The 10,342-nt window shown below is 43.3% G+C and overlaps 1 protein-coding gene across 1 annotated transcript in view; it reads right to left on the bottom strand.

Annotated features, from left to right (window-relative positions):
- Window positions 1–10,342, bottom strand: part of DGKI (diacylglycerol kinase iota) — a 1,705,262-nt gene that overhangs the window by 716,460 nt on the left and 978,460 nt on the right. Inside the window, 2 exon segments of the mRNA XM_030215620.1 lie at window positions 7,090–7,109; window positions 7,112–7,144. Of these exon segments, the coding sequence (XP_030071480.1) occupies window positions 7,090–7,109; window positions 7,112–7,144 (53 nt within the window).

The following is a 10,342-nucleotide window of genomic DNA, read 5'->3' as shown; positions in this document are numbered from 1 at the left end:
GGAGGTTTCATCAGCTGGGTGAGAACGAGATTGAGATCCCATGACACAGTAGGAGGCTTAATAGGGGGCTTTGACAAAAGCAAACCTCTCATGAAGCGAACAACTAAAGGCTGTCCCGAGATAGGCTTACCCTCTACACGATAATGAAAAGCACTAATTGCGCTAAGGTGAACCCTTACAGAGTTGGTTTTGAGACCAGACTCAGACAAGTGCAGAAGGTATTCAAGCAGGGTCTGTGTAGGACAAGAACAAGGATCTAGGGCCTTGCTGTCACACCAGACAGCAAACCTCTTCCATTTGAAAGAATAACACCTCTTCGTGGAATCTTTTCTGGAAGCAAGCAAGACTCAGGAGACACCCTCAGAAAGACCCAAGGAGGCAAAGTCTACGCTCTCAACATCCAGGTTCTTTGGAGGACAACTCCAGAAGAAGAGGGAATCAGATCTGACGCGGCCAGAAGGGAGCGATCAGAATCATGGTTCCACGATCCTGCTTGAGTTTCAGCAAAGTCTTCCCTACCAAGAGTATGGGAGGATACGCGTACAGGAGGCCCTTCCCCCAATGAAGGAGAAAGGCATCCGATGCTAGTCTGCCGTGGGCCTGAAGTCTGGAACAGAACTGAGGGACCTTGTGGTTGACCTGAGTGGCAAAAAGATCTACCAAGGGGGTGCCCCATGCTTGAAAGATCTTGCGTACTACTCTCGAGTTGAGAGTTGCATTATCCTGCTCAATCTGTCGGCCAGACTGTTGTTTACGCCTGCCAGATACTTGGAGAAACATGCCGTGCTGGCGAGCCCAAAGCCACACCCTGACGGCTTCCTTACACAGGGGAAGAGATCCAGTGCCCCCCTGCTTGTTGATGTAGTACATAGCAACCTGGTTGTCTGTCTGAATTTGAATAATTTGATGAGACAGCCTATCTCTGAAAGCCTTTAGCGCGTTTCAGACTGCTCTTAACTCCAGGAGATTGATCTGAAAACCTGTTTCCTGGAGGGACCAACTTCCTTGAGTGTGAAGCCCATCGACATGAGCTCCCCACCCCAGGAGAGACGCATCCGTCGTCAGCACATTTTGCGGCTGTGGAGTTTGAAAGGGACGTCCCAGGGTCAAATTGGAGCAAATTGTCCACCAATGTAGGGAGGTGCGAAAACTCGTGGACAGTTGGATCACGTCCTCTAGATTCCCCACAGCTTGAAACCACTGGGAAGCTAGGGTCCACTGAGCTGATCGCATGTGAAGATGGGCCATGGGAGTCACATGAACTGTGGAGGCCATGTGGCCGAGCAATCGCAACATCTGCCGAGCTGTGATCTGCTGAGACGCTCGTACCCAGGAAACAAGGGACAGAAGATTGTCTGTCCTCGCCTCGGGAAGGTAGGCATGAGCAGTCTGGGAGTCCAGCAGAGCTCCTATAAATTCGAGTCTTTGCACTGGAAGAAGATGGGACTTTGGATAATTTATCACAAACCCTAGTAACTGCAGGAGTTGAATAGTCACCTGCATGGACTGTAGAGCTCCTGCCTCTGAGGTGCTCTTCACCAGCCAATCGTCGAGATAAGGGAACACATGCACTCCCAATCTGTGTAGAGACGCCGCCACGACTGCCAGGCATTTTGTGAACACCTTGGGCGCAGAGGCAGACCAAATGGTAGCACACAGTACTGAAAATGCTGTGTTCCCAGACGAAATCGAAGATACTGTCTGTGAGCTGGCAGTATCAGGATGTGAGTATAAGCATCCTTTAAGTCCAGAGAGCATAGCCAATCGTTTTTCTGAATCATGGGAAGAAGGGTGCCCAGGGAAAGCATCCTGAACTTTTCTCGGACCAGATATTTGTTCAGGGCCCTTAGGTCTAGGGATGGGACGCATCCCTCCTGTTTTCTTTTCCACAAGGAAGTACCTGGAATAGAATCCATGCCCTTCCTGCCCCGGTGGCACGGGCTCGACCGCATTGGCGCTGAGAAGGGCGGAGAGTTCTTCTGCAAGTACCTGCCTGTGCTGGAAGCTGAAGGACTGAGCTCCCGGTGGGCAATTTGGAGATTTGGAGATCAAATTGAGGGAGTATCCCAGCCGGACTATTTGAAGAACCCACTGGTCGGAGGTTACAAGAGGCCACCTTTGGTGAAAAAATATTAACCTCCCCCCAACCGGTAGATCGTCTGGCATGTACACTTTTATGTTGGCTATGCTCGCCTGAAGCCAGTCAAAAGCCCGTCCCTTGCTTTTGCTGGGGAGCTGCAGGGGCCTGTTGAGGCGCACGCTGTTGACGTGAACGAGCATGCTGGGGCTTAGCCTGAGCAGGCTGGCAGGAAGGAGGATTGTACCTGCGCTTATTGTAAGCGTAGGAAGCATTCTTCCGCCCCCGTAAAAATGTCTACCTGAAGAGGTAGATGTTGAAGGCGTCCGGTGGGAGAGCTTGTCGAATGCGGTGTCCCGCTGGTGGAGCTGTTCTACCACCTGTTCGACCCGCTCACCAAAAATGTTATCCCCCCGCAATCCGCTGCTGGACTCTATTCTCCAGGTCAGAGGCATGCAGCCATGAGAATCTGCGCATCACTATAACTTGAGCAGCGGCCCTGGACGCAACATCAAAAGTGTCGTAAACACCCCTAGACAGGAATTTGCGACACGCCTTTAGCTGCCTGACCGCCTCCTGAAAAGGCTTGGCCTGCTCCGAGGGGAGCTTATCGACCAAGTCCGTCAGCTGCCTCACATTGTTCCGCAAGTGGATGCTCGTGTAGAGCTGGTAGGACTGAATCTTGGACACGAGCATAACAGAATGGTAGGCCTTCCTCCCAAAAGAGTCCAGAGTCCTAGACTCCTGCCCCAGAGGCGCCGAGGCGTAATCCCTAGTACTCTTGACTTTCTTGCGAGCCAGATCCACAACTCCAGAGTCATGAGGCAACTGGGTCTTCATCAATTCTGGGTCCCCGTGGATCCGATACTGGGACTCAATCTTCTTGGGAATAGTGGGATTACTTAATGGTTTAGTCCAGTTCGCCATCAATGTCTGCTTCAGGACATTAAGAAGGGGAACAGTGGACGACTCCTTAGTTGGCAAAGGATAGTCCAGGACCTCGAACATCTCAGCCCTGGGCTCATCCTCAGTAACCACTGGGAAGGGAATGGCCATAGACATTTCCTGGACAAATGATGAGAAAGACATACTCTTAGGGGGAGAAAGCTTTCTCTCTGGTGAAGGAGTGGGATCAGAAGGAAGACCACAAGACTCCTCATCAGAGAAATATCTGGGGTCTTCCTCTGCCTCCCACGAGGCCTCACCTTCGGTATTGGACATCAGTTCTCGAACTTCGGTCCGAAGCCGAGCCCATCTCGACGCCGAGGAACTATGTCCTCTGTGGCGGTGCCGAGAAGAAGACTCCCACGCCGGCGGCGACGAAGCTCCCTCCAGCAACATCGACAGGGAGTCAACTTGGGTAGCAGCGGACGCAGATGCCGCAAGCAGTACCGGCATCGCAGTCCTCACCATGGGCGGGGAGCTAACCGCCGCATCTCTCGATGGTACCGGTGGTGCAAGCACCGTCAGTACCAGGAATAGATGGCCGCAGCAGCCCTTTTGTAACCAGTTGTAATTTGATTACCTGCTGAGAGAGCAGAGCAGGGGGGATTGGCTGGACTTGTCCTGGGTTGCCATGGAGATATTTAACTAGGCTGAATTCCTGCACATGAGCACTTCATACCAAAGAGAGTTGCACTGACCCCTGAAATTTTAAAAGTGCTAAAATAAGTTTTAAAAGTATTTGAAAGATCATTTTATTTTCATTATAGTGTTTAGAATATGTCCACTTTGAGAATCAGGTGCTCAACATTAAAGTTTATATTATTTATTTAGTTATTTATTACTTATGTATGGCATTTTATCCCACATTAACATGAATTAGGATGTTTTGTGGCTCTACATGAGAATTGTAATATTATGATCCCTTGTTTCATATTGTTGACGGTCTGCATTTTCCGTATGGTCATGGTATGTTGGTGTATTAGGTTTCTGCCCAGTGTAATATTTATGGTACAGTAAGGTTCTGAGTGTGTTTTGCACAAAGTTGTGCATAGTGTTTTGCAGTTGAGTGACTGTGGTTAGAATATGCTTTGAGCACCCACTTTATTCTTTGACATATGATACATATCTAATATCTAATTTAATAAAAGGTATTAATTGTGACTTTTATTTTTATTTATTTTTTCTGTGTGTTATCAGACAATTATCAGACAGATGACCGAGGGGTAAAGGGGGCAATCAGGGAAGAGAAAGCCATAATGGAGAGACTAATGAATTCTTTGCTTCGGTCTTCACCCAGGAATATTTGGGAGAGATACCAGTGCCAGAAATGGTATTCAAAGCTGACGAGTCAGAGAAACTGAATGAAATCTCTATAGACCTAGAGGATATAATGGGGAATTTGACAAATTGAAGAGTAGCAAATCTCCTGTACTGGATGATATTCATCCCCAAGTACTGATAGAACTGAAAAAATGAATTTGCAGAACTATTGTTAGTAATATGTAATTTATCTTTAAAATCAAGCGTGGTTACGGAAGATTGGAGGGTGGCCAATGTAACGCCAATTTTTAAAAAAGGTTCCACAAGTGATCCGGGAAATTATAGACCAGTGAGACTGACATCAGTGCCAGGCAAAATGGTAGCGAGTATTATAAAGAACAAAACTACTGAGCATATTCAAAAGCATTGATTAATGAGATAAAGCCACATGGATTTAGTAAAGGGAAATTTTGCTTTACCAATCTATTACACTTCTTTGAAGAGGTGAACAAACATGTGGATAAAGGTGAATCGGTCGATATTGTGCATCTGGATTTCAAAAGATGTTTGACAAAGTACCTATAGAAATGTAATGCAAGGTTCCACGTTAAGAGTCACCGACCGGGAAAAGGATCTAGACGTCATCGTTGATGATACTTTGAAACCCCTGCTCAGTGGCAGTGGCCGCTAAGAAAGCATAGAATGTTACGTATTATTAGGAAAGGAATGGAAAACAAAAATGAGCAGGTTATAATGCCTTGTCTTGCTCCACGGTGCGACTGCACCTCGAATATTGTGTTCAATTCTGGTCACTGCATCTCAAAAAGATATAGTGAAATTTGAAAAGTTACAGAGAAGGGTGACAAAAATGATAAAGGGGATGGGATGACTTCTGTATGTGAAGTAAGCAATGAAGCTACAAAATAGTAAATTTAAAATGATTGGAGAAAATATTTCTTCACTCAATGTGTAATTAAACTCCGGAATTCGTTGCTAGAGAATATCGTAAAAGCAGTTAGCTTATCGGGGTTTAAAAAACGTTTGGATTGGTTCCTAAAAGAAAAGTCCATAAGTCATTATTCAAATGACTTGGGGAAAATCCACTTCTTATTTCTAGGATAAGCAGCATAAAATGTATTGTACTGTTTTGGGATCTTGCCAGGTAATTGTGACTTGGATTGGCCACTGTTGGAAACAGGATGCTGAGCTTCATAGACCTTTGGTCTGTCCCAGTATGGAAATACTTACGTACTTATGTACTAACTTGCCAGGAATGGCTCCTGGTGGGTTAAATAGTGCTTAGCCAGCTAATCAGCATAAGATAACTAGTTATCTCCAATAAATATTAGCACTTACTCCAGGAGTCTATATTGTGCGGCTAGAGATCCATGCCGAAATCGACTCAGATTCTTTAACAATGCATATAACTTAACAAGTGTAACAAGCTAATGAGAGCTGATAATAGTACTTAACAAGCAATAATGAACATTAATTGGCACTGATTAGAATTTAGGTGTAGAACTTGTTAATATATTCTGTAATGATGTGCGCTGTACTTCGAATGCGTGAAGACAAAAAGGAGCGGGGAAATGGGCATTTTGTGGGCATTCTGAAAATGTATACCCTAGTTATAGAAATATGACCCGGTGTGCCTAAACCTACTTGCTAGGATTTACACCACGTTTTTGTTGGTGTAAATGGATGCGCATAGATTTAGGTGCTGAAATATCAACTCTGTGTATTCTATAATCGGTGCCTAAATCTAGGCACCGATTGTAGAATATGCTTAGTCAGCACTGATTTCAGCGCCAATTTTTTAGGTGCCATATATAGAATCTCCCCCTTAGCAGCTAGCCACTAACCAGCTCGTGTGAGTTAAGCACAAATATTCAGCATTAAACCGCTAAGTTGAGCAGTTAACTTTAAGACAGACCACTTAAAACAGCAGGTCTATCTTTAACCACTATTAACTTTAACCAGCTAGTGCTGAATATTTGCACCAGTTAAGTTGCCATGGGCCAAAACTAAAACTGGATATTCAATGTTGGTTGCCGGATATAGCCTGGCATTGAATATTCAGGGTCTGCGCTGTCAGCGGCAGCTAACTGCACTATTTGCCACCGGCTGAATAATTTTTTTTTTTTTTTTTGGGGGGGGGGGGGGTAGAGTTTTGTCTTTTTACTAATAATTTTCCCCTGCAGTTTTCATTGGTAGTTGACCCCTCTCTGCTTTTATCTGCATTTAATCTGCATACCCATTTTGGCAGTACAAATGTGTTATGGCAATGCATCATGTATTAGCAGACATCTTTTGTGTAATGAAGATAACAACATCTGCATTATTGACCCAATTTTCCCTAACAAATACATTATAGCCCACATTAGGTTTATTGTACTTTCATGAATAGGGCCTCTTGTAGATTTTTACTATATTTTAATTGTTCATTTTTCATTGTCTGTGCCTTGTACCTTTTTGTATAAGGTTTTGAGCACTCTTTTGATTGGGAAGGCAGTATAAAAATATTAATGAATTCATTTAAGAAACTGCCCTGCTAAATTTCTTGATTCACTTTTGAAAGTGAATTCTCCCTTCCATAGGTCCAAACAGAATGAATATTCTGTATTTCATTGCATTTGGCCCTAAGGAAGGGAACTGTTTCACTCTAAAAGCTAGTCAAGAAATTTATTATTAATCGAATAAAAAAGGTATCACTTTATATTATTTTTTCCTTAATCTTTATTTCCATGCATTCAAGTGAACTAAAATGGCAACAATGCTACTTTATCCAGAAAATAATGGGAACTCACCCCTGCATAGAACATTTTATCCGAAAACGACTGTTAAACTTCTCAGGGTTGGCTTCTGCAGTAAAAAGAAAGTTAACTTATACAAGGTGCCCAATAGTAGTAGCTTCTGGTGTCAAAGTGACTAAAGCCTTTCATTGCTTTTTTTTCATGTTACTACAGCTCTTTAAAGCAGAATTTTTCATGTATAGTCATGTTCGGAACCACAGAAAATGGAAAGAACACAATTGTCCCACGGAGAATAACAGGAGAAGGAAAGGAATGGGAACAGAGTCAAGCTGTTCAAAGCAGACCAGAGATGCTGGATATCATTCAGAATTTTTATTGGAGGATAACTCAACAGGGAACTGTATTTCAGCACACACGGTGCCTTCCTCAGAAATCTCATCTGTGTGTAGGAGTATGGATCCTCAGTGCTGAGATTCTGAGTGGCTGTGGTCTTTAAAAAGACCCTTGTGTAAGTAAGTGTGCATCGCTTTGAGCACAGTCACTCAGAATCTCAACAACGAGGATCCATACTCCTACACACAGACAAGACTCCTGAGGAAGGCACCGTGTGTGCCAAAACATGGTACCCTGTTGAGTCATCCTCCAATAAAGATTCTGATTGATATCCAGCATCTCTGGTCTGTTTTGAACAGCCTGACTCTGTTCCCACTCCTTTCCTTCTCATGTATAGTCATGATCATTTTTATTAAGATCTCATTATCTCTGACTACCTGTGGAAACAAGGGGTTATTCCTTTAAACACCATTAAAAAGGAATTGTTCATATTAATGTTCTTAATTATTGCAATTTGTTATATTTTTGTGTATTTGGCCACTTAAGTTTATGCAAGGTGATATACAAGAACAAATTACAGGGCCCTTTTACTAAAACAACTTAAAATTTACAGGTAACACAGCTTAACGTGGGATTTTCACATGCACTACCTGCAAATTTAGCGTGTTTGGGTTTTACAACATTTTTCTTTTTTGGTTTTTGCAGTCATGTGTTAATTATTGCCATTAGTATGCAAAACCTTAGAAGGTGGTAAGTGCTCCAGTGTTACATCTGCATTAGTTTTCAATAAATTCTTAGTACGCAGTTTAGCATGTGATAGGGAAATTACCACACATCATTGTAACACGTTTGTGCAGTAGACTGTTCTCATGCACTAGCCACACGTTAAGAGCTTAGTGCCCTTTGGTAAAAGGGCCCCTACATAACATAAGATAAGATAACATCATTTCTTTTCTCTGGAAGACAATGGGTACAGATCAGTAACTGGGTACTATAAATTTGGCATCTAGGTGCTCAGATTCCATTATAGAATACTAGCATAAGTCAGCATTTATTTGCCTACATTTATTTATTTATTTATTTATTTATTTATTTTATTTATTTGTTGCATTTGTATCCCACATTTTCCCACCTATTTGCAGGCTTAATGTGGCTTACAATGTTCCTTCATGGCATTCGCCATTCCAGAGTAAAAGATACAATTGGTATTACACAAAGAACATGGATAACATAATAGAATTAAGCAATCAGGTATAGCGAGATAACATTCAGGATATCAGGTAAATAGTGATGCGTTACAGTTTCTATTAAAGATCATTGTGGTATACCTTGTTAAAGAGATAGGTCTTTAGACACACACATTTACACCATATCAATAACAGGCATATATGGGTGCGTGCAAGTGCAGCATTTTAGTTTAACTTACCTTATTATGTAACTTAAGCACATAAATGTTAGACATGTCCATGCCCTGCCCACGCGCCTCCACTGTGCATGCCCAACTGCATTTATACAATAAGCAAGTTGTGCACTAAAGTTATAGATGCCATTAATGCCAAATAGCACTTATATGTATAGCTGTTGGTGTCAAGTTATAGAATGGGGGGATATGATTCAAAGAAATTATTGGAGTGGTAATCATTCATGAGATGCCAAATTGCTATATTAAGACAGTGGTTCTCGATGCTATAGCCACCTAACCAGTCAAAATATCCTTAACAAATAACACATGATATATATAAGGGCCCTTTTACTTATTAAGCGCTAATGTGTGCCTAACATGGGAAAAGACTTCTCAGAAGGACAAGCAGGCCATATCTTCTCACAACTGGGTGATGTCATCCAACAGAGCCTGGTGCAGATGCTGCCCAGTGCTCTGTCTCTTTAAGAGGCTTTTGGCAGCATCCCAATGCGCATGCGCGGGTGGTTTCCTGCCTAACGTCCAACGCAGGTTCAGCAGTCTTTGTTTTTCTGTGGAGAAGAGTGGTCATGGTTTTGGTCGCTTCCTCACTGTGTTCATTCTATTCTTTCTCTTGGTGCCTTCCCCATGGGGTTTTCACATTTTTTTCTTCATTATTTTTTCGAATCTACCATGAGTGGGAAAGCGCGGGGTACAAATGTAACAAAACAAACAAATGACAAGATGGATTTGGATAGGCTGGAGTGCACTTTGACAGAAAACTCCAGTAGCCGGAACATAAGGACAGAGAAGGGTGGACTTCTATGGTCTATGTCCCAGAAACACAAATGAAAGACCATGATCAAGTATATAATATCACGTTCATTGTGATTTAATCTTGAATTGATAATGAATGCAATTGTTGGACAGACTGGATGGACCATTTGCTGTCATTTCATTTCATTTATTTATGCTTGTAAACCACAATTATCCAAAAACCATTTTTGGTTCAATGTGGCTTACATATAGCAGTTTTGGGAGATTACATTAGTAACATAGTAACATAGTAGATGACGGCAGAAAAAAGACCTGCATGGTCCATCCAGTCTGCCCAAGACAAACTCATATGTGTATACTTTACCTTGAATTTGTACCTGTCCCTTTTCAGGGCACAGACCGTATAAGTCTGCCCAGCAGTATTTCCCGCCTCCCAACCACCAGTCCCGCCTCCCATCACCGGCTCTGGTTCAGACCGTATAAGTCTGCCCTCCCCCTATCCTAGCCTCCCAACCACCAACCCTCTTCCCCCCACCTGCTCCGCCACCCAATTTCAGCTAAGCTTCTGAGGATCCATTCCTTCTGCACAGGATTCCTTTATGCATATCCCACGCAGTTTGAACTCTGTTACCGTTTTCATCTCCACACCTCCCGCGGGAGGGCATTCCAAGCGTCCACCACCCTCTCCGTGAAAAAATACTTCCTGACATCTTTCCTGAGTTTGCCCCCCTTCAATCTCATTTCATGTCCTCTCGTTCTACGCCTTCCCATCTCCGGAAAAGATTCGTTTGCGGATTA

This window comes from Microcaecilia unicolor, chromosome 10, assembly GCF_901765095.1.
Source record: "Microcaecilia unicolor chromosome 10, aMicUni1.1, whole genome shotgun sequence".
In the NCBI taxonomy this organism is placed as follows: Eukaryota; Metazoa; Chordata; class Amphibia; order Gymnophiona; family Siphonopidae; genus Microcaecilia; species Microcaecilia unicolor.
This window is presented reverse-complemented; position numbering and strand designations above follow the sequence as displayed.